General features: G+C 41.2%; 1 protein-coding gene across 1 annotated transcript in view; it reads left to right on the forward strand.

Moving 5' to 3' along the window:
* Positions 1–24,568, forward strand: part of myo3b (myosin IIIB) — a 60,877-nt gene that overhangs the window by 20,669 nt on the left and 15,640 nt on the right. Inside the window, exons 10-30 of the mRNA XM_071522785.1 lie at positions 432–516; positions 629–745; positions 889–993; positions 1,143–1,226; positions 3,177–3,379; positions 3,459–3,557; positions 3,711–3,825; positions 3,916–4,042; positions 4,312–4,522; positions 5,368–5,515; positions 6,769–6,922; positions 7,147–7,235; positions 7,724–7,853; positions 14,819–14,898; positions 17,115–17,192; positions 18,278–18,483; positions 20,291–20,402; positions 20,593–20,755; positions 21,223–21,303; positions 22,785–22,881; positions 24,454–24,508. Of these exons, the coding sequence (XP_071378886.1) occupies positions 432–516; positions 629–745; positions 889–993; positions 1,143–1,226; positions 3,177–3,379; positions 3,459–3,557; positions 3,711–3,825; positions 3,916–4,042; positions 4,312–4,522; positions 5,368–5,515; positions 6,769–6,922; positions 7,147–7,235; positions 7,724–7,853; positions 14,819–14,898; positions 17,115–17,192; positions 18,278–18,483; positions 20,291–20,402; positions 20,593–20,755; positions 21,223–21,303; positions 22,785–22,881; positions 24,454–24,508 (2,539 nt within the window). The remainder of the gene's footprint in view (positions 1–431; positions 517–628; positions 746–888; positions 994–1,142; positions 1,227–3,176; positions 3,380–3,458; positions 3,558–3,710; positions 3,826–3,915; positions 4,043–4,311; positions 4,523–5,367; positions 5,516–6,768; positions 6,923–7,146; positions 7,236–7,723; positions 7,854–14,818; positions 14,899–17,114; positions 17,193–18,277; positions 18,484–20,290; positions 20,403–20,592; positions 20,756–21,222; positions 21,304–22,784; positions 22,882–24,453; positions 24,509–24,568) is intronic.

A 24,568-nucleotide genomic window follows, 5' to 3' on the forward strand; every position in this document is an offset into this window, starting at 1 on the left:
CATCATGGGAATACTATGAATAAATGCATATAAGCAGTTGCATACACACATTTGGTACTGCACATAAAGAAGCAGGCACACACAGACAACCCTCTCTCTCTCTCTCTGTCTCTCTCTGTCTCTCTCTCTCTTTCTCTCTTTCACACACTCTGTGGTGTCCCTTGGGGTTTTGCACAGTCCCGTTGAGCCAGCTGGCTCTGTGTTGATCTCTGCCCACTGGGTCCCATTGGAGAGTGATAGGTCAAAACATAGATGAAGTGCAATCACAGCCTGTGATAATGGGCGAGGCGTCCCCAGGGAAAGGCCTTAAGGGCTTCAAACAAGCCAAGGAAGTGAATGGGGCTTATATCCAGGCTGCCGAATTATTGTTCCTCATTTGTTGGTCACTTTAAAGATTTCTGAGGTATTATCATGTCCTTGGCTTCATACAGGCACGAGCGGATCAATACTCGTAAAACCCTCATAATAGAGAGCTGTCCCGATGATGATCTGGTAAACCTGGAGTTCTTAGATGAGGTAAGATTTAATGTGTTTACCTCATTGTGCATTGATCGGTTCTAGGCACAGTGCAATTGATACTCGGTTGGTGCACGAAGCGATTTTTATGCAGGCTTTTCCTTTTCTGCAGGAGACAATAATCAGCCATCTGCAGAAGAGGTATGATGAGCTGCAGATATACACTTACGTTGGTGACATCCTCATTGCTCTCAATCCTTTTCAGAATCTCAGCATCTACTCTCCTCAGGTTGGTTACGGACTAGTCTCACACATTTTCTTAATGGTTAAACTTGGATTTTCACAATGGATATGATGAATAATCACTCATCGGTGCTGCCACCAGTGCTGCCTTAGTGGATGTACTGTATATATGTGTGTGTCTGTTCTTAGTTCTCTAAGCTGTACCATGGTGTGAAGCGGGCTGACAACCCTCCACACATCTTTGCCACTGCAGATGCAGCCTACCAAGGCATGGTGACGTTCTGCAAAGACCAGGTACTGTTCAGAAAAATCGTCAGATGAGTGGAAATACGCTTCTCTGCGATCATTAGATTGATAGAATGATGATGGAAATGTTGAAGGGAAATTGTTTTGTAATATGTCTTGTAAAATGTTCCTTGCTTAACTGTTTCCTTTCGTTTTAGTGCATCATAATCAGTGGGGAGAGCGGTGCGGGGAAAACAGAGAGCGCTCATTTGATTGTTCAACATCTTACCTTCTTGGGAAAGGTATTGTAGCAGCAGTAGTCGATTTGAGGGGGGATGCGAGGGGATGTCATCCCCCTTAAAATAACAATTGTCAAAAACCATCCCCTTTGTAAAACTGCCACCCCCCATTTCATCCCTCTTCATGGCGCTAAGATGTCATTTAGCCTAATCAAGAAATGTGTAAGCCATTTATTATTGATATTTAATCATTTTAGAGAATATAGCACATCTGGAGTCCGAGTCAGCAAATCCGAGGGCGGGGGTCACACGCACCTGCATTCAGGGATGGACTGGCCATCGGGACATCGGGCCGCTCTAACTGTGGACCGGTTGGGAATATTTTTTGACTAGCCCTGTATCTTTTCACAGAAAAGATACACAACAATAAACAGAGCGTTTAAACAACTGGTTAATTTCGTTTTAACACCATAGTTTGCCCGCTGGGCGGTGTTTGGACCTTTGGGCCAATCGCAGTGCTTAAAAACCGAAAACTCCACCCAACCGGGAAGCTGGGCCACATTAAACAAACACACAATCAAATGACAGGTACAGACAGTTCAATTTGAGCCGTGGAGCTGACAGGTTGTGTTGTGAAACTGTCGAGAAAGAATCATCTAGACATTCTGTCTTATTTTCAGCCCAATGTAAGTGATAAAGCAACATGTTTGGGTGAATTTAACTAGTAAACAGACAGAAATATTGTCATTTTCACATGAGCCATCGTTGTAACTGAAATTACTATAGCCTAGTGTAACTATTGCTACCTAGCAGGGCAAGGAGAGTGAAGGCATATGTAGCTATCTATTGTTGTTTGATTAACTGTAACTGAATATTAGCTTTAGCTAAATAATTTGCAGTGGTGCAGCCTATCATATATTATCGTTAAATATAAATATATTTGAGTTAAACTGAATATGGTCATTTAAAAAGTCTCCTATAGACAGCCATCAGTCCTGTAACTTCTGAATACATGCACTGATCTGTTTAATAGAACCAAATGGAGGCAGGAGTCACAGATTAGAGGAGACAGACCAGCAGAGTTCAGGTGACTCAATGTGTACAAATTAATAAAGCTAAAATAAGTGTATTCCTGGTTTTGCTAAAGATGTTGTTGATGCCATAAAAGTGATGCCCATCTCCTAACTGGCATCCTTGTGATAAGGAGCTATGTCAGAGCCATGTGGTTATCTGAAATGACCAACACCCCTCCAGCCAATCAGAATAAAGTATTCAGCCAGGCCATTGTATAATAAATATTATGAATGATATTTTGTACGATCACCTTTTAAAGTTAATGTCCATTCTATCAGTATCATAGCAACAAGAGATTGAGGGAGTCAGGGTGAGGGAGACAGCAAAGAGCAGCCACACCAACCAAACCCCAAATCCAGACCGGACACTGCACCACCCATGGCTTCACTACTGCCTTTTTTTTATGTTTGCAGCTGTTAGTGCTCAGTGTGATGGAAACCTTCTATCAAATTATAATAAGTACATAAAAGAATTCCATTCAAACATACAGAGGTAGGCTATGTTATAAAATCTTTAATTTTATCAATTTAACATTCATGGGTTAACAACTGTATAGTGATATGTACAGTACGTGCAGGAGTATCTGGTACCTAACATCTGTAACATACGTGTCTTTTGAGTGTAGAATTATCTTTGTGCTGTGTGCAATATAAACAGAATGGTGAACAGCTGGACCCCCACTCTCCATGCTGTCTTCGCCACTATCAAATTGTTTGTCCCCATAAGACCCCACCATCCCCTCTGAAATATTTGTACAAATCGACTACTGTGTAGCAGTGTGGTGAATCTCTGGAATCGTACATAGTAAATGCCTGTATTTCATTGTGTAACTATGTAAATCTAATTCTAATGCTATAACTGTAATACTTCTGTGTATAACTATGCAACCATCTCCCAAATATACTGGAGATTATTGAAGGGACATGTTGTTGCTCTCAGGCAAACAATCGGACGCTGCGTGAGAAGATCTTGCAGGTGAACCCGCTCGTGGAGGCCTTCGGAAACGCATGCACGGCTATCAATGACAACTCCAGTCGCTTTGGAAAGTACCTGGAGATGAAGTTCACACCCACTGGAGCTGTCATGGGCGCCAAGATATCGGAGTACCTGCTGGAGAAGTCGAGGGTCATCAAACAGGCAATGTATGTGCAGCCAGCGGCCACTTGTCTCATTGGAGCTCTGTTGGTTGGATTACTGACCGGTCTCTTTGTTTTCCTTCAGGGGAGAGAAAAACTTCCACATATTTTATTACATGTATGCTGGGCTTTACCATGAAGATAAACTGAAGAATTACAGATTACCAGACAAGACGCCTCCCAGGTTAGCAGTGCAGTAAATCAATTGTAATTCTACCAGCATATTCTACCCATTAGTTGTTACCTTGGTAACAACTAATGGGGATCCAAATAAACAATAAACAATATATTTCCCACCGTGGAAATTGACATTGACAATTTTCCTGTATGTCTGTAGGTACATTGACAGTCAGCACCGCAAAGTGATGCAAGACATTGTCTCCAGTAAACTGTACAAGGAGCAGTTTGACGCAATTCAGGACTGCTTCCGAATCATTGGCTTTACTGAAGAGGTACTCTAATATTTAAATTTGACTAAATAGATTCAGTCATAAATCAGTTTAGTGCTATATTATTTGTTTTTTCTCTTTTTTTGTTTTTAGGAGGTCAACTCTGTTTACAGAATTCTCTCGGCCATTTTGAATACTGGCAATATTGAATTCACTGCCATCACAACCCAGCACCAGACCGATAAGAGTGAAGTGCCTAATTCAGAGGACTTAGAGAATGGTGAGATCCAGTAGGCTATATGTGTTGTTTTATATTATTAAATATTCAGCGATTCTCCCATTTTGTTACGAAGAAAATAGGGAAAATTATGTTATATTTTTATAAGCAGAAGACATTCTATTTCCAAAAACACACAAATCCCTACCATCCCTTTAAAAACGTGAACAAGCAAAGAAACTAAATTTATTATACTAATGATATGACATTAAGGCAGATGTGCTCCTGCTCATCAAATCAAACTGAATGACTCTCTCAATCCTTTCTGTCAGCGGCGTCTCTCCTCAGCATCGGCCCTGAAGAGCTGCAGGAGGCCCTGACCTCCCACTGTGTGGTAACCAGGGGTGAGACCATCATCCGCACCAACACCGTGGACAAAGCCACCGACGTGCGAGACGCCATGTCCAAGGCCTTGTACGGACGCCTCTTCAGCTGGATAGTCAACCGTATCAACTCACTGCTGCAGCCTGACATGAATATCTGGTGAGTACGGGCCGGTGATGAGTATCTGTGCGGACGCCTACCGTTCCTCTCCACTCTCTCTGCCTTCGATTGTCTCACGCTATCACACACTGTTTCTGCAAAGCTTTGGTGACCTTTATGGAAGTCTGCAGAGGCAAACACAAGTCTGTAGAGGTAGATGCAAACACAGAGGAGAATATCAATGGGCAAGCACAAGAGAAGCAAAAGGAGAGCAAAAGAAGTTTTAATAAATTTTTGATACAGAGATGCGTGCTGAGAAAATAATATTCAGATGATTAAAAAGACTTCAGAGAGACTGCAAAGGGGCTGTTCATTGATCCAAAAGAATTCCTTCATAAATGTAAGCGTAGACTGTCAGGGAGTCATCTCTCAAAGATGTACAAAAGCCTGAGTTCCTGTCTCCATTCCAATCATCTTAGCGTTTTTTCTTATTGCCATTAATAACCTGGAAGCACAGGCTAAAGGTGACCTCTACACACAGTGGATAATGACTGATCATGGAAAGTGGCCAGCTGCAAGCGCTGGATATGAAATGCAAGACAGAAGCAAGATGTTTTGTTCAGACTCTATGCTGTATTGTAGAAATTTGTACGGTTTGTGTAGGCTTTATAAATGACTGTAGGTTAAATCAATAAAGACTGAAATAAAGTCATTTATTATGCTCTGACTTTCTGAAAGCTGATGTTTATGATTTCTCATCAGACTGAGCCATTCAGACCAGATTCTGTATTTGGGTTGAACTTGGGTTATCATTAAAGTTTTATCAATTAATATGGTTGCTGGGGATTTGCTTGTTTCGTTACATAGAAGAATAAGTTTGTTTGTCCCCTTTTTCTCCTTTGAAGTGCCGCAGAGAGCGGCATGAATGTTGGAATCCTGGACATCTTTGGATTCGAAAACTTCAAGAAGAACTCCTTTGAGCAATTGTGCATCAACATCGCAAATGAGCAGATCCAGTTCTACTTCAACCAGCACATATTTGCTCTTGAACAGGTGGGTGTTTTGAAAGGATGTGTCAAAATGTACCTCGTTCAACATCCAGAGAAAGATTATGAATAGACACAGAACAGCATTAAATGTCCGCGCTAATGCATCATGCTTAAAAAAAGAAATGAACGCATTCATGACATTGTAATGCTCTTTGAATAAAAGCGTCCACCAAATGGCCGATGTTCAATATGCACTCCTCTGGTGCAAAACAGATTCCCTTTTAAACACCGTTATGGAAATCAATCATCTTAATATTATTTGTGTGCTTATACATCCATCAGGGCAGAAATGCCCTCAACATGAAATATTTTGCTCATAGCCAGGCTGTGATGTGTAAAGGATTGTTTATCCTGTTGCGCACTACCAAATTACTCTCTTAATTGATTTAATGAAGTTGTTTACCCTGGAGTGCGAGAAGTCTTTATTTTCCTTGATGGCATTGAATAGACATTAATCAAGAACTGTTTTGCCATAATGCCTTTTAGTTAGTGTTTACTTTGCAGCAGTCCTTCTGAAAGGAATAATAAGAAGTGCAATCATTTATGAAGGGAGTTTTCCACTCAGCATAAGAACTGACAATACTAATAGTCTGCGTTCATTTATTTGAATATTCCACGACTCTCCAGGTCTTACTGCTCTTGGAGTCTATATTTACCCTCTGCCCATAAATTACAATAAAGAGCATTGAACATAAGGCATTACTATTGTGGAAAACTTTCTCCTGGTTTAAAGAAGTATTAGCTGCCCCTGATGTAGGGCTGGTGCTTAGTGGAAAAGGGATTTTTATATGGTGGGGATGTCTTCAATCCAGCAGTACACAGAACTGATTATTCCAAGTTAATGACTTAAACATGAGGATGGTTTAGATCCATTGGTTCCACTTTATTAGTAAAATATATATTTAAAAGAACTTTTTGATCTGAATTAAATAGATGCAATAATATGATACGACTCTGGGTTATTTGCAAATTGAAATAAATTATGAATTAGTAAGTGGTTCTATTTGTTAGTTCAGAGCTGTTCTGTTTTATGCATTCAGTAAAAGACTCTATTATGCTGTAAACTTCAACTGTAGACAGAGAACCGGGTGCAGCTGCAGCTGTTTGGTGTTGTTGATTAGAAACTCCCCCCCCCCACCCCCCCCCCACCCCCACCCCCCAAACATACACAAATCATATTTAGCCCAGATTGTTTAATGGGGTCATTTAGTGAAATCATTAACTGTAGATTGTTCTACATTCACTGGTTCTAATTAGATGGAATACCAGAGCGAAGGGGTGGACGCCAGCCTGGTGGAGTACGAGGACAACAGGCCCATCCTGGACATGTTCCTGCAGAAGCCCATGGGTCTGCTCTCCCTGCTGGACGAGGAGAGCCGCTTCCCAAAGGCCACTGACCACACCTTAGTGGGTAAGACATGGAACAATGCTCGGGACGTGCTCGACCTCAAGCAGACTGTAACAAGTTTTTTATATAGATGCTTGCCAAAATTAATCATATGACAGGCTATTACATTTTGTTCTCTCTTTTTTTCTTTTGCCACAGTTTATATAGTTATATAACTAAGGCTTTACTAGCTACACCATGTTAAGCATCTTTTTTTAGTATCTTTTGTTTTCTATTCTCCCCTACAGATAAATTTGAGGACAATTTGCGCTACAAGTATTTCTGGATACCAAAACGTGTGGAGCTTTGTTTTGGAATTCAGCATTATGCAGGAAAGGTATCAAATGTGTCTTGGCATCTTTGCATGATACCACTAACTTATTATATCAGTAGCTGAAGTATAATAACAACATAGATTTTGTAACAAAACATAGATTTTGTAACAAAATAGTTCATGTTTTAGTTTTTAAAAAGCCTGTCACAAAATGCCACTTGTGGTGAATGGAGCAAAAAAATATGTCTCTCATCCTATTTTTGCCTTTCTATATGGTTAAATATGTTGTAAAACAGCTAGGATGCTGTACTGAGGGTGCTAGATGTGATTTTTCAGATAAATTGTTTTACGCCCCACTAGCTTCCACAGGCATTGCTAACAAATGCTAACAATTTCTGACTCCAATATCTCAAAACCAAAATACTGCTGCAATGCTTTTGTCTGGACTGAGAGGATTCAGAGTTAATGACAAATCAGATAAGCTCCTTAAAAATGTGAGTTACATTTAGATTGTTAATTTGCCTAAATAGTTCCCATGTGATATTCTACAGGTTTTGTACAATGTGAACGGATTCTTAGAGAAGAACAGAGACACTCTTCCTGCAGACATCGTTGTGGTGTTGAGAACGTCGGAGAACAAACTTTTGCAGCAGCTGTTTTCCAGCCCCTTGACAAAAACAGGTAGGCCACTCTATATGCCTCAATAAGAAGTAGACCAATGTGGAACTTCTCAGCCACTAATACCAACAGTTGGGATCATTATTCTACCGCTAACCTGCATTTCACACAATTTATAGAAACTTTTCTGTGAGGCAAACTACTGCTGACAATACAGGGTTGCAGTTGTATTATTGTTTGAATTTGCGCTGGTTTCTACTGTTGTACGTGCCTCCATAAATGTTCAGGTAAGTGGGTTTCTTAAAGACTCGGCTCCCTAGGCATCTCCTGGTCCCCCTTCATTTCAAGCCTCTATGCGCCGTGTGTGGATAAATCTGCAGCCTCCATTATCTCTTGAGAGGCTCAGCTCTCTGCACGGGGCTCTGTTTTTATTTTCACTAAGCTGTCCCTCTTGGTTTCCCACTGCTGAATGCTATCTACAGATTGTGAGTGCAGTGGGATATTTTTAAGATAAGGTTTCTAAATACCCAGGGGATGAAGAAACAGTATTTAGAGAACACAAAAGCAACTCTTCCCACCTCTTTTCTGTTGCTTAAATGAAGGTAGTAATATGCTCATCATTAGCCATGGCTGAGGCCTCCTGGTCACTTGACTTAGCTGAAATGCTAATGGATGTGTTAAATTATCAGATTCCCACTTCCTACTTTATTTCAGCTAAGCCACATTATGTGATTCACTTCCTTTTTAGGGACCTGTAAATGCCTGCTTTCGTCCCCGGTGGAATTAAAGGAGCTTCAATTCACAATAGGCACCTTAGCTGAGTCTCCAGTAGAAATCCATGTGATGTGTCTGTAAACTTAAATTGGAGGTTGTGCACAGGGGAGCCTTCAGCCACCTCCTTTTTGATGCAATTAATGGCTTCAGAGGAATACTCTCTATAAAAATAAATTCAATGAACACTGCACTTTAGCGCTCAAAGGCACTGAATAGAAACAAAGATGTGCTGTAATGTTTACTGCTGCTGACATAGTGTCAATTAGGTCTAAAAGCCTCTTTAGTTCCATTTGTTCCCCCTGCACTTTTTTGCATGTCCTGCCATTTGGACCGGTGGATCAGGTTAAGATTGTGATGCCTCATCACAGAAATAAACTGTTACCGTGTTATTTTGTTCAAATCTTTCCATCCTATAAAAGTACAGTAGTTCCGGTGAAGTGTACAAATTCTTTTACATTCTCATTTAAAGGCAGCGTGTGTGCAGTGCGCTCTCAGTCGGCTCTCTTTGTCATTTCTTTGGAGTTGGAGGTCCAATTTCCTTATTGCAGTTCGTGAAACTGTAGATCATCTCATTAGATAAAAGCTATGACACACTCTGCTCCAGCTTATCAATCTGGAAAAGCTGGAGCACCCTTTTAAGTGAGATATAGCATAAGAAAATTATAAATCTATTCTTCAGGGTAAAATTTAGAGGGGGGGATTTAATTTGCATTTTACTTCACATTATAGATTCACTGTTATCTGTGAAATTACCATTATCTGGGGGATCTGATGGAAATCTGTTTTACCAGGGTGGTTTACACTGTGGGTTGCCTCCCCACTTAAAGGTACACAATGTCACCACTAGGGGTCACCCTTGTAGACCCGCAGCTTGACATTGTGATGAAAGTAAAACAGTGGATCTGGGATGTCAAACCACACACACATGCACTGAATGTTAATATTTCTGCCAGCGTTATCAGTACACATCAGTACACACTCCAGTGATACACAGACAATTCATCTAAATCAAATAGATTGCCGTTACTTGTTGGCCACTTTATATTTTGTTTAAAGTTCAAAACAGATTAATATTCAAATATTGTTTGATCTTTAAGGACTAGCCATGCGTCTCAGATCTCAGGTTGAGAATGCGGTGGCCTGAATATTGATGCAGGTAGGTAGCGTCTTGAGAACAGTAGGAAACTAGGAAGGCCCCGGAACGTAAAAGGCTCCCTCGTGGTGAATAGCGAGGCCACTTGAGCCCTGCAGAATGTGGGTCCTTGAGGCTTGGACATGTGGTGGTGTTTTGTCAGAGGAAATGGGATGTATTTGCATGGACAAATTCCTCAGAGCCAGGGCCTTTCCCAGATCAGTGGGATCACAGTGTTTGAATTGGCTGGGCTCATAGGGCCTACCAGGGCCTGGGCAGCCTGCGGTCAGAGAGTGTGTGTGTGTGTGTGTGTGTGTGTGTAGCCTTGGGGCGGCCTGGCCCGGCTGCTTGTAGCACAGCACATCTGCACACGCGCATGGCACCACAAGACTGCCAATCCTTTGTCAGAGCACAATGCAAATGAAGGATCTACAAACTGATGGACATGATGTTTCCCTGTGAAAACTTGAAATTTACAGTTAGTGTGCTATAAAGACACATTTTTCCTGCACACATTGCTGCTAACTGATATGCACAGTTTGTTTTTATCAGGGTTTTAACACTATATAATGTATTTTGTATAGAGGGAAAACTGCTGATATGAGCAAGACCTGGTCCGGTCTAATTTGTTGTCATTTTGAATTATTAGCTAACGCAGGTTTATTGATGAAAATATGCTAAGTAAAGGGGCAGGCTGAGGATTTGAAATATTCATGTGATTTAACTTAAGCACTTGAAAAATAATATATGTAGAGCTGTAGATGCAGAAATATATTACTTAGAAGTCTAATTTGCTATGTATGGATGGGCAGGGATTCTAAAACACTTAGCATTCGGTATTCATATTTCTCCTGATTTTAGCAAGCAGATCATTTTCAGTAGCAACTTCATCTCACATTGTACCAACTGCCACAGACATCTTTTTATCAGGCTTCAATCAACAATTCTCCCTGAGAAAGTATTTATCTATGCTATTCTTGTGATCCTAGACAGTTAATCAATATTTGTGAAAATGAATAACTCTCCCAAAGCCGTAGAAAGCAGACAACGAAGGCTTTAATCTGTCTCATCAAGGGAGAGAACTGCATCCTGTTTGATTGGCAGTGAATTGGTGACTGAATTTGTGGATTTAGTGAATATTTGTGTCACTTTCATATCCAAAGTGAGGTTTAATTTACTGTAGTGCAAATAATTATGAACCAGAAAATAAGCCCATATCTGCATAAAACGACTCTCATCGTGTCCACATACTCTAGGCTCAGTTAGGAGATTTCTGACTTGTATTTCTAGCTTTAAGAGAGACTTGTTCATGCTTAAAATGAATACCCAAGATCCTAGGAATAACATATGTGAATTCTGTTACTGTATGTACTGTATGCTTTAATCAGCGATGGAAGTACACAGTCATTGCAGCGTGTATGTGTTTTGTTTCATAATTTTTAATGGTACAAATTAATAAATCTGCTATTACTTTACAAGCTTACATACAAGCTTGTAGGACAGTAAAGCAAAACATTTTTAAGCCTCTACTGTAATTCCTCTGACACTTTTGGACCGGCTGACCGCACCACAACAAAGTCTTCTGCTGTTGGAACAAATATTCTCTCCTGTTAGATATGGAAGTCAGAAGTTCAAGTCTATAAATGAAATGTAAAAGCACGACATCTGCACAAGATGCCACAGATGCAGCCCTGTCTCTCTCTCTCTCACCCCCCCCCCCCTTCATGTTAAGAGATTCTCCTGTGAAGAAATGACAGCCTTCATCCAGTGATATGACACATTTGGCCCTTTGTTCTCCCCCAGCAGAAGGCTTTTCATCCCAGTGGGCACATTCCACAGTCCTTCACCAGGGCGCCCTACTACACTTCCACTGTCTACCAAGAGACACTTACCAAGTAATACTTTTGTTCAATTTCTCCCCTAATCGTGGTAGTGGGGAATTTTTTTTTTTGAGTCAGCAGTAGGATTTTGACAGCCCCGTACTTCAATAGCAAGGAGCAGGCTCTCCTAAGTCACATGGTAGAACATCCTTTGATAAATGCAACACTGTGTTGTGTCACTAAAAGCCAATTACACCATGCTTTTTATGATTGATCTGCTCTGACAGTAGTGGATGGCATTTAAATCAACAGCCCCTGGAGCCATCTCTAGGCATAAACGGTGGTGGTTATGGGGGGTGGGGAGGGCGGCGGGGGTTATGGGTGCTATAATCTCATTTGCTTGGTTGCTGAGTTGAGTTTCTAGATCACATGTTTTCAAAAAGAGGAGCGGGAGAGCGGGAGAGATATCCAGCAAGCCTCTGCTCACTCAGCTCGGGAAGGCTGCTCTCTCTTACAACTTTGATTGTCCCCCGTGTCGACAGCTCGATCCACAGCTTCTGAAGTACAAGGCGCACACTGGCACTCATAAAAGCATGTAGGGAGGTGTCATATTGAACGCGGGATTGCTTTTTAATCCCAAGCACATTGACTATTCTTGTCAATAGAACCCCAATACAACTGCCAGCTTGAGCTTTTTTTTTTTTTCCTACAGGATTCTTGCTGGGCTTAATTTTCAAAGTGAACGCACAGATGCCAAGGAAGGCTTTTTCTCTTTCTTTTTCCCCCTCTCTGCCTCTCTCAGTGTTTGTCCTGGAAGTCCATGCCAAGAGCAACATGCGTGAAGCAGAAACGATCAGTGGGACGCTCCTCCACCGCCTGTTCCCCGAGACAGGATGACCTGATGGGAAATATTACCCCTCACCTGCTCTCCTCTTACCATTACCCTCCTCTTTTAGTTATTAACCTTTTATATGAATACTCTTTGTTTTGTTTTGATCATATGGCCCTTGTAGAGCAGTGAGAAAAATAAGAACCGCTCTCACTCATACAAAAAAACCAAACGTGTGCTTTTTTAAATGAGTCTTCTGTCAAAAATGAATCTTCCTCATTCTCGCTCTTTTCCCTATTTGAATAACTATGATCCACATCATTAGACAGGTTCTCTACTGTATCTAAATTAGAAGGTCGTCTTTTGGGCCGGACATCACAGGTGTTCACTTGGTTTCATGTCTCAGGAGGGGGAAATCTTTGAGGATACTGACTATTAACCCATGCTCTAATCATCTAGTCAGGAGGGGATAGGAAACCGCAAGGAGAATGAATTAATACGACCCGCCAAGGAATACATGAAGAAAGCAGCGAGTGTCCATTTGCAAGGCTTAGGTACAACTGTCATAGTTTCCCTCATCACAGCGCAGCCCCTTCATCTCCCCTTGATGGTGTCATGGAAGTGAGAGGCGTGAAAGCACAGTGACACTCCACGAGCCCGTTCCACTCGCAGCCGCTAATTCATCATGACAAATGTGCTCAGATGATCTGGCCCAGCAGCACTAATGGGGAGAGGAGAGAGCGCTCTTCATTTGCACAAGACCCACTCCAATTAATCCATCCAGCTTTACTCTGGGCTAATTGGAGCGGGGCCCTGCCTGTGCACTGGTAATATACCCGACACAGTTTAACAGCTCCTGTTCTCAAAGATCATACTTTTGTGTGTTTTTGTATAGACTATGCCAGTGGGGCATTTTAAGTTGTAAAATCTGTCCCTCTGATTCCAAACAAAAGGCCCTTCACAAACATGTGTTCATTATGAGCAAGTAAATGCTAACACGTTATAATATTTTCCATTTTTCCTTTCCCTTCCCTCAATTTTTGGGTAACAGTTCGGGTGCCTGTGGATGCTTTTTCAATCACATTATCAGCAAATATAAAAGTGTGTATTTCCATGTGACAGAATATCTCGATTTTGTTTGTTCTAGCGAGTGCCAAATACAAAATGTATTAATAGCAAAATGAATGAATAAATAAATAAATAAAACTTAGCAGCCAACTGTCAAACGCTAAAAGCAATATCATCGCTAGCTTAAAAGACAGGCTGAATCCTTTTGAAGCGCTCTCACATCATATGTTGTGGGTTGTTTTGACTACAGCGGTGTGTGCGTGCATGCATTTGTGTGTTCATGCGTGTGTGTCTGTGTGTGCCATGAGACAACACATTCCTTTGGCTTGCAGTGAAGCCTTTGGCACAAGTAGGACGTTCTTTGTCTAAAGTTAGAAGTGGTCTGGCTCTTAATTAATCCACCATAAATTGATTTTGATCTCTCCAGAGATGCAGAAATGTATGAGTAATGTTTCTAATATACACTTGATAGCCCCGAGTCTTCTGAGAAAGGAAGGACTGATCCAGTGTTAAAGTTGCTTTATGGTTCATTGTCAGACCGTATCAATAACTGTTTGACTCAAGTCTTGAAATTATATTACAAAAGCTTACTTCATATTTGCATTTTAGAAGTTCATCTGTGTGCTGTGTAAAATCTAGAACAATTGTTCGCCTGTCAATTCAGCTTTATCTTAAAAAAAAACAAAGGTTTTCCTCCTTGCCATACACTGCTGCTTGGGTAATGCTGCCTCCTGTGTCTGCAGACGTATTTTTCTAAAGGTGTGTGTGGCACATCTGTGCAGCTATTGTTTATTCATGGAGTAAACCCTTTGAAATGTGTTAAGATACTTCCCACTCATTATAAAAATCCTGCCACCCATGGATTAGGACTTTGATGTCACCAATCCTGCTTCAAAGGCTTCTTTCACTGCTATTAATCACAGTTTAGCCTCTGAAGATATAGCCAGAGAAAACATTTGGACATCTTGTGCAGAAACTTTGAAATGTTCAGACTGTCTTGCATATGCTATGTTCATATCCTTTCCGCTGTGTGTGGGGCTGTAGGACTGCTGTGCACGCAGCTGCACTCCTGAGTCCATGGGATTCAGCTCAGATTTAGGCTCCTTCTGAACTGTCTTTTATACTGTGCCCGAATATGAACATTGTGGTGAACATAGTGTGGTACTTTACATTGCTTGCCTTTTATCTTTTTGTTGAAGAAGTAGACTATCAGCTGAAAAAGTTTATTGTGCCTCCAAGTTTGATGGTTTACTCTCAATAACCATTTCCCTCTACGCCTTTTCATACAGCAGTTCTAATCTTTGTAAAGCCTTCAGTGAGCCCTAATATGACTTCTTCCTGATTTCACCTAAGTACTGTTTTCCCCTCATGGGTGTCTTACAGTTTGGTTCTGTGTTTTGAACAGGAAATCTGGCAACTTCAAGGGCAAGAATCACTGCTGCGTCAAGATCCCTGCCACCGCAGCTCAGTTCAGGACGCAACAAGGTGGGGCTCGTGCTTCTTTAGCACAAATCATGGCGTCCGAGAGCATAATGCTTTTTATTTGTTGCTCACAGGCATCGCACCATAAGCACCATAGTAAAAAGCTGTGCTGTGAAGCATAGCCACCTTAATTGACTACCCTGCTATCTTTGCTCTCTTGCTTGTGGTGATACAGCATTGCCATCTGGCATTTGGTGTCTGTTGCATAGTTGTAGTTTTTCAAACTTTCTGACTAACGTTGTTGTCTTCCATTGTTATGCACACTGAAACACTGTAATATTTTGAAATAACATCTTCTCTTTGTAGGTTCCCCAGATTCAATAATCAGCTTCTCTCAGTCAAACTGCATAAAAATACTTCCATCCAGAATATTTTTATGATAAGTATAATATCACAAAATAATTCTTCATAGGTCAAACCTCAATAACTCAATAAGGAAGACATTTACAAACTGCCACTATCCAATAATGTCTGTTGTTCACTTTTAAAGCTGAAGTTCTTCCTATATAGTTTGGTGGATGCCTTTTTATGGCATCGCACACATTATTGTATGTTCTTGCAGCATCACTTAGCCAAAAAGCTTTCTTACAGAAAGGACTCTCAAACTTTCTCACCTGTGACAAAGTTTGAGTGAAGAAGATGTAAATTTCATTTGCATCTTCTTCACTGTGTCTATTTTACCTAATTTAAGGGGAAGCATGTGGTCAAATCATAATGTCTATAAGATATAATTTCCAGCTACAGATTTTTGTTGGTCTATGTAACAAAAATGCTCACATTATGATTTACAGTGTTAAACCCCTTAAAGGTTAATTTCAGACTCCTTACTCCTTACTCCTTGTCTGTCTACTTTCCTCTTCCTTTTTTTTCCATGTTTTTCTCCGACATGTGCTGTGCAAAGTCTCCCAAATACCTATTGAAGGTAAGACTCCTATGGAACATAACAAAAGTTTACCAATGTTCTATTAAACTGAAACTAAATATTATTTCAAAATTATAGAGTAGTTCATAATTACAAGCAGTCTTTCAAAATTTTCTTTTCATGACAAACCATAATTGAAATTGAACATTTGAAGTTTTTGATATATAAACCTATAATTGATTGACATAAACAGATTTTTACTATATTTTACTAACTTTGAACCATGTTCAGGTTCTCTCCTCCAACACCTGTCACACACTGGCTTCCCAAAATATTTTTGGACAAAGCTTTTTTTAATAATTTCTCACACAGTCTGCGATGTTAATGAAAGCAAATGCTAGGAGGTTCATCTTTTTACATGAAGAAATACTCAATGTGGGACACAAGCATAGGCCAGCAAGAGGTACATTTGGAAAACCGGTGGAAAGACAGCCCCACTTTGTTGAACTTCCCTTCCGTACCTACACAGTTACTCTTTGAGAAGAAAGGGCGTTTTAATGAGAACTCAGCGTGATTGATGTAATATGTATGCCGTCATGTTCTCAATCAAAGTTGGTGAAAAGTTGACAGAAATTGACGCCTAGAAAAAGTTACCAGTACAAACAGATTTAAGTAGTGCGCCCGTGTATCTCGCCCTTGTTAGAATAGCGGAAGAGAGTCCTAGATAACCGCTTGTACTTCTGTATGAACCGCATTCAACATTGCAACCTGTCACAGCATCCACTTACTCCATTCAAGTTACTCAGAAAATGTTTGACATACCTTTCCCCCTGTGCTGGGATGAAATAAAGTATTAAGATATGCACTTTGCTATGTAGACTTACCATAAAATATCTATTGCATCATTAATTTTGATGAAGCCATGAACTGAGAGGGCCATTAGAAAGCTTATATTGTGTCCTCGTTAATCCGTCGTCAGAACGACTATCTGGTTGGTGACGGCTAGTCTCATTATTCAGAATGCTCTGCAATTTTCCCCATGCCCCACAGCAGTGGAGATCTATTCTCTAGATTGTTAGCTTTAAGTGTTTATGGTGCTATGTTATACAGACGGCACAGTTAATGCAGCTGTGTATTCTCAACTGCCCCATTTAGCGGAAGTAGAAATGCTGTAATAATACCTTTATCTCTGCTGAGCTCACCGAAGACATCAGGTTGGAAATAAGGCCGTCTAATTCGAATCTGCTGCGTTTACAGTGATGCTCCTAGTGCAGTCATTATGCTGAGGTCGGGCCTACTCATGGCCTGGCCTATTCATTAATGCAGCACGTTCATTTGCGTTCATGCTTGTGTTCAGGTCGACACCATGGAGATGATGCGTCACCCGGAAGAAACCACCAACATGAGGAGACAGACTGTGGCCTCCTATTTCCGTGTAGGTGTCTTCACTACCACTACTACCCAACTATTCTGATAACAACATTCAATTCATACATAAAAATACAATTTTAAATTGATTAATTGAGTTGGTAGTATGTGTCATATATGTAAATGCTGCCTGTGTTTTTGGACATAAATTTAAAATTTGTATCTTGTAATGTATCTATCTACATACACCTGTTCATGGTGCTGGAGTATCCGTTATCCAATATTTCTTAATAATGCATTTAGCACTGTGGTAGGTGTGTTGAACAGTGTGATCAGACAGTCTTGCATAGTTAAATCTAGTTTAGGACTAGTGTAAGCAAACTGCAAACAAAAGTTTTCTAAGGATAATAAAGACATGCCTCCCCAAACAGGCTGAATGAAAGAAAAATTGACAAGCAGGTTATGACTTGCGACACACATTTATTCTATTTAGCAGAGCACCTAATTATCTTTTTAAAATATTTCCAATTCTCCCCCAAAGCTGCAAACTGCCTCATTGGTTTCTTCACACCAATAAGATTGATTATGAAGTATTAATTTCATCACTTGACTAGTTAAGTCTGCTTTAAAGAAAGAGCCAGGCTAAGGTACAAATCTGTAGCCTGAATCTTGAAGACCAATTTTTGGATTTCATATTTACTTTATTGCCTAGCTATTTCTTGTATTGATCAAAGGCACACAAGCAGCGCCTGACAAAGGAGAGTTAGGTGCCTGGAAGATTTGTTGTGTAGGCCGGAGGTAGTAGACTGCAGGCTATGGAGTCTGTCCATAACATCAGAAACTCTGTCCCTGCACTTCAAAAAGTCAAGTTATAAAACTTTTAAGTTTCAAAACAACTGAAATCCACAGTGCCACACATCCACTGGAAACACCATTAATCATTTATACCAGATAAAAACTGTCAATTACCATTCAACACAAACTCTGTTGTCAAGCGCATCTATATTTGGAAAAAGCTGGATGCTGTTTGAAGTGCACATCAACATATCATTTGACTCTGACACTGTGAATGCACATGAAAATTGCACTCTGGTTTTCTCGCCTTGTCCACCTCTACTGACTGATTGTTCCTGTCTTATCGTGTGTCTGCAGTACTCCCTGATGGACTTGCTGTCTAAGATGGTGGTGGGTCAGCCACACTTTGTGCGCTGCATCAAACCCAACGATGACAGGCAGGCGCTGCGCTTCTACAAGGAGAGGGTGATGGTGCAGCTGCGCTACACCGGCATCCTGGAGACAGTGAATATCCGCCGGCAAGGCTACTCCCACCGCATCCTGTTTGAAGACTTTGTCAACAGGTAACAGCGGTGTCAAGCCCGGCACCACCTCTACTCCGCAGCGTGCACACATGCTGCGTGCTGATACAACCCCAGAGATGGTGCAGAACAAGTGAACCCTGCTCTACATCACACAAAAACACGAGTTCCTTAATTAGATAGGAGTAAAACTTGAGCAGAGCAAGAGGCTGACTAATTGGCAGTCATTAGTGATAGAGAAAATACATCCTACAACTCTCTTAACTGGGTGAATACTCCAGTCTGCAAAATATGGATAAAATTCAAACAGGGAGGAACTGTGATTATAAGGGGTGATACATTTTAATGGAGTTCCTTTTACTATTCATAAGGAGTTTGTTCTTATGCTCAGTGTCCTGGAAAAGCTCAGCTGTGGTCTCCTTGTCCCATTGGTATTGCATTATCACACAATTAAAACAGGCTTTCATCATTAGGGCTACTTTATGTAAGGATGTTGTTTTTGTTTTTAAAAATGTGGGACAGGATTTGATAACTTTTCACAAGCGCTACATGCTGTACTAATGTTCAAATGTCCATCAGATAACTCAACAACGCAACATTTCAAAATTATACACTAATACCTCCTTGGCCCTGTTAAGGAAAAAAATACATACTCAGACAAGGTCCTTGGGAAAATGCAAGGAAACTTACGTTTGATCAATTATCCTTTGAAAAATATTCCAGGCACCTCTAATGGGGGAGGCTTTAAGATGATATAAAATTTAATTAACTTGGGCTTGTGGCCTGTGAAAAAAGCTTTGAGATGTCTGGTTAGTCTCACTGCTCTAGGGAAGCCTTAAAATTTGTGTTTAATTTTGATGAACTAAAACTTAGAATGACCACATGGTATTTCCCTGTGTGTCCTAATTTTTCTCCCAATGTTAGTGAGTGTTTTTGATCATTTCATTTTATGATAAATGGAAGATCATGAATCACCTGATCTGATAATTTACTGTTATCTCTGCAACACCTGTGCATGAAGTGTGTGTGTGTGTGTGTGTGTGTGTGTGTGTGTGTATGCAGTGCAGAGTGTGTGTGTGCATGAGAGTGAGTGGGTTAACGCATTTCCTCTTCAGACTACATTTTAACCTTGCTGTTGAATCCATATCATCCCACCCGAGCCAGGCAGAAATAATACTGACAGACCGAATGGCTAAACTGCACCTTTAGTGAAAACTGATTTAAATTTGTGCTCTCATATCAAAGGCTCGTCTGATGTTGCCAAGCAGTGCTTTGTATTTACCATCAAAGAAATAACAGGTATCAACAGGAATTAGAATGAAAGGCTGTAGACTGAGGTGGGGAGGGGAGTTCAAAGAAGTTTTTCTTCTTGTTGTTGTTCTTCTCTTTGACCAACACCAGAACACAAGGGATGAACCAGTAGTTTTGGAGCCTTGATGTCCCTGAGCAAACAGTTAGAGCCACTTTGTCCTATGCTGGTATTTTGTAAACTACGACAAGGGGATCAGTGGCCGGCCCGAGACAATACGCTATAAACACGCCGTGGAGCTGATGCACACTGATACTGGCCCTGGCTGATGGGCATCTTCTGTGGCCATTGAAATAAGAGACTATCATCAATTCAAAAGAGCTCAAACAATAGGCCTCTGTTGAAGACTCATGTCTCAGTGAGGCTCATTTTTCTGTTCAAACTGGAGCAGTCATGTTTCGAAAATGGCTCGAAAATGTTTCAAATACTTTTATTGTAAAGTTGCATGGAATAAGGTGTTCAGATTTGTATTTTATAATATCTCTGTCCTGTCGAAGGTCAAATTATTCCTCTTTTTTTCCCCTTTGTCTCCTCTCTTAGATATTACTACCTTGCCTTCCGGGCTCACCAGATGCCTGAGACTAGCAAAGAGAATGCTGTTGCCATATTGGAGCGAGCCAAACTAGAAAAATGGGTCCTAGGGAAGACTAAGGTAATGTGACTCCCATTTCATTAAAAAAGCTCTATGTAGAATGATGAAATTTGTTTTTGTATTATATGTTAGGTTGTGCAAATTTCATCACAACATGTACCAAAAACCAAGTGCTTACGGCAGTACAATCTCAGTCTGTCTGTTCCTGTGCAAAGACCTCAGTGTTAAAGTTGGCTCCGCTGCCTGTCAGGTGTTTCTGAAGTACTACCATGTGGAGCAGCTGAACCTGCTGCTGAGAGAGGTGATAGCGCGGGTGGTGGTGATGCAGGCGTACACCAAGGGCTGGCTGGGGGCCCGGCGCTACCGCAAAGAGAAGGAGAAGAGGACCAACGGGGCTGTCATCATCCAGTCAGGTAGACCGATATTAATTAGACAGAAAACAGAATTATTCAAACTTACGTGAAAGAATAGGATGTTATTATTAAATGCAAATGAAGAGAGAAATATGATGTAGCTTCTCTTTTAGTCTTTTATCGTCTATTGATGAAACAGGTGCAAATGTTTAGTGAATCTGACCGGCGGTTTTCTTAATCACCTCTAGGCTATTATGCGCTGGCGAGTCTTCATAAAAGAGATGAGTTTGATAACCACAGCTTGACCTATGGGGGTTAAGAGCAATGCTTCAGAAGAGACAATAAGACCTCAGAGAGTTCAAAGGGATCTATCCCACTGCCACCTGGTTTAGCAGTGTTTTGAAGTGGGATGTTGTGTAGTATGTGCAGTCTATTTTGTTTCACAGAGGTAGGTCAGCAGTAGCCATTTTTCTTTCTCTCTGTATCTCTCTCACGCTCACACACTCCCTCTCCCTCTCTTTCTCTAGCGTGGAGGGGCTATGTTGCTCGGCAAAACCTCAAGCAAATAAAAAAGGAGAGGGAAAAGGCCGCTGTCCGCATACAGTCAGGTAAAGAACCGGTGATATTTTCCTCTGAACTTCCTCATTCACTCAAAACGCAGACCTCTGGAATGTTCCTATAGTCCCGTGTCCAGCGGAAAATGCACGCCACTTTTTCGTGCGTTTTTCAAAAGGAAAAGGGATAAAGGCCTGAAAACCTTATGGCTTTGTGAAACACCTTTTTGATCTCAATGAGTGGCCCGCGAAACAGTAATAATTAATTAATAATGCATAAAGAAAAGCTTTTGAAAGTTTGGGCAGCATTTGGTCCCCATGTTTCAGAAGAACAGTGCATACTGAGATCCTTTTTTCCTTTCATCTCTTTCCCAGTAAAGGCAAGAGAGGGGCTTATCCCTTCTGTTTCCTCACGACTTCCTCTCTCAAATTCCTGGCCTATTACACAGCTCTCACATACCAGAAACAAGATGCCTTTTTATACTGTCAACCTTTTCATCTGAAATGTAAATTAATTCTTACTCAGTGTGCCTTGACGAAGATCAAAGTGGGCACATTAACCTTCCTGGGTCTCCCTCCCCCTCCCCCTCCCCCTCCCTCCTCTGAGCCTCTCACTGGAGGACAAGGGAGGGTGCCAAGAGGGGCAGGAGAGAGGAGGGCTGGGGGAGGAGATTTGGCATTGTTTCCCTTGGCTCTCCTAAGGGCTGCCCTCATCTGGCACATGGAGCATCTCAGTCGCCTGCACACCTTGTGTAAATGTCCTCCATTAAAACCCTTGTAAATAATGCCGCGGAATGGGTAAACAGGGTTTCGGTGTGAGAAAAGCCTCTCTGTCGCTCCCGTCTTTCTCTTTGGGGAAAGTGTGTTTGTGTGTGGGCGCTAGGGTTCAGGGAGAACCTGAACCTGACATAAGTGGGGCCTCAGCCCCCCGGCAGAGCACTCCAGCACATTCACATTGTGTGTTCTCTGCAGCTTATAGCCTTTGAGGTGGGCCGCATTTGCATTCTGAAAATAAACAGATGCCTTTCAAATGTATGAGCCTGGTGGCTTCTCAGATCTCAGCAGGGCCTGGGGGACATGCTCACCATCGATCAGATTAGACCATGCAAAATAGAACCATGGCTCAACAATGTACTTGAGCATTCTTTTCCTGTGCATATAATTTTACAAGTAAAACACAAAGCCCGTTGACGGAGTAACTCAGCAGGCTTCGTTTACCATCCATCAGAGCCCAGTCTGTCCCTTTAATCACACAGTGCTTTCCCACTGCAAAACTCGACCCTGTGTCCCTGATGCAAAGCACATTTCACTTTCTGCCAGCAAACGCAATGTTTTTAGTTGATGGCTTTCTTTTTAGTGCCCTGATAAATCATTGTAATTGGTGTTAATTACAACAGTTACATCTACTGACTGCCTCAGTGGTGTTAGTGGACTTCTTGTATGATATTCAGAATGATGACAGAGAGAGGAAAGTGGTTATACGGCCGTGTGAGTGCATAGACCTTCACCGTGTCTAACATTGGTTGCCTGTGCAGTGTACAGGGGCCATCGGGTGCGTCGAGACCATGGACTGCAGAGGCACAGATCTCTCCCCGAGGCCGGTGGGAAGACCACCAAGGAGGAGCACAACGGGTGAGCCTCCTCATCCCTTGTCCTTCAGGGTCTGTTGTCTTTGGAAGGATATTTTTCTGCGGCATGTGGGGGGTGTTTTCTTTTTTGCTATTTTTGTTATTGCTTCCTTTTTTAAATCTAGTGCAGAGAATAGACTTCAACCTTTTATTTCATTTTATTTTTCAGTATTTTTTCCAAACTCATTCCTCTGTACACAATCTTTGAATAAGACAGAAAATTAGACCACCATTGGAGGACTTGCATACCTGTCACTCATCTTTCGCCCTGCCAGACGGGCTCCTTTTGCCCTGTAATGTACTGTTGTTTCAACCGCAAGAGAAAGCTCCTCCCTACGCACCACCTCTCTCAGTTTTATAAACGTAATAAATATCTTTCCACCAAGATAGCGCACTTGTCTGACCACAAATGGGGTTGGGCGCTGCACTGGTCTCCAGATGTATGAGCTGAAGAGTTTGTGTTTATTCAGCATATGGGCAGGCCAGTCATTAAGAAAGTATGTGCTAAGCAGGAGACCAGCCGCCAACAGAACAGCAGCACACATGGTGTCAGCCCATTGCCGGCGCTTTGCTCAATCTGCAGCTAGCTTCTCTCTGCACTGCAATTCACACATATCTCATCTGGACAAAGGCTATAGCTGTTTATCTGTTTATACAAGTTCTTTAACCTTGCCCAGTAGTTAAGTATTTTGAACTTTATTGAATACTGTAAATATTCCTTAATAATTTTGGTTGTTATTAAGCTGAAAGGAATATAAGGAGAGGTTTTGTAAACGATGATGATATGGAATAGAATTATGTTGCCAACCCCAATGCACATCAGTGTCAAAATTTTAAAACAATTCACACCCATATCCAGTCTGAAACCTTTGCTTGTTTAATCCTTAGTTGACTTTTGGTCAACGTTGTGCATCTCTCTCCAGACTCCAACTCAAAAGACTAGATTTACACATCTGAAAATGTTATGCTTGTTGTATACTCAAACTGAGCAGAGTCTCATCGGGGATTTTTCTCTCCATGTTTACAATCATATTCCTTGGTGAGAAAAACTTCAAACCTCCACTTAACAATTCTGTTTAATCAGTGTTGGAATCTCTCCATATAGATTTATTTTGACATGATCTGGCCCATTTTCCTCCTGTAAGATCTATGTTCTCACCTACATGCTGTTCTTTTCTCTTTTGATATCCCTCCTCTCTGCCACGCACAAGTTCTGTGTTTGCATCCAACACCGAAGGCTCCAGTTGCATCACCAAGTCCACGCTGGATGAGATTTTGTTTTTCTAGACTCAAAGCATGACTATGACTGGCTCGCAGCATTGTGTTTGTAGATGTTACTTTAAATTTCTCTACACCTTTTTAGTAACGCTATAATGACGATCACACACAGGAGCAAATGTGCATCTCTATAAATTGCATAGCCGTAAACCAGTTGTTTTTGCTGTTACACAAGATAAATAAGAATCAATCCCTGCTCTATTAATATAAAACCATAAAACATGTTGCTCCATTACAATGTAATAACAAGATATTTACAATGTAATAAACAATACTATATGGTGCTTTACTTTCACAGGACAAATGGCCCATGGAGCAGACAGTCACATACAGATCACATATATAGAGAAAAGGTAAGTAACAGAATATCAGTGGAATGAGCATTTTCCTATGCCTGGCTTTAGCTCTGTATG

The sequence above is a fragment of the Centroberyx affinis genome, unplaced genomic scaffold (assembly GCF_046629955.1).
Source record: "Centroberyx affinis isolate AG114_WGS23_722 - 3 ecotype Tasmania unplaced genomic scaffold, CSIRO-AGI_Caff_v1 ptg001027l_1, whole genome shotgun sequence".
Taxonomy (NCBI): domain Eukaryota; kingdom Metazoa; phylum Chordata; class Actinopteri; order Beryciformes; family Berycidae; genus Centroberyx; species Centroberyx affinis.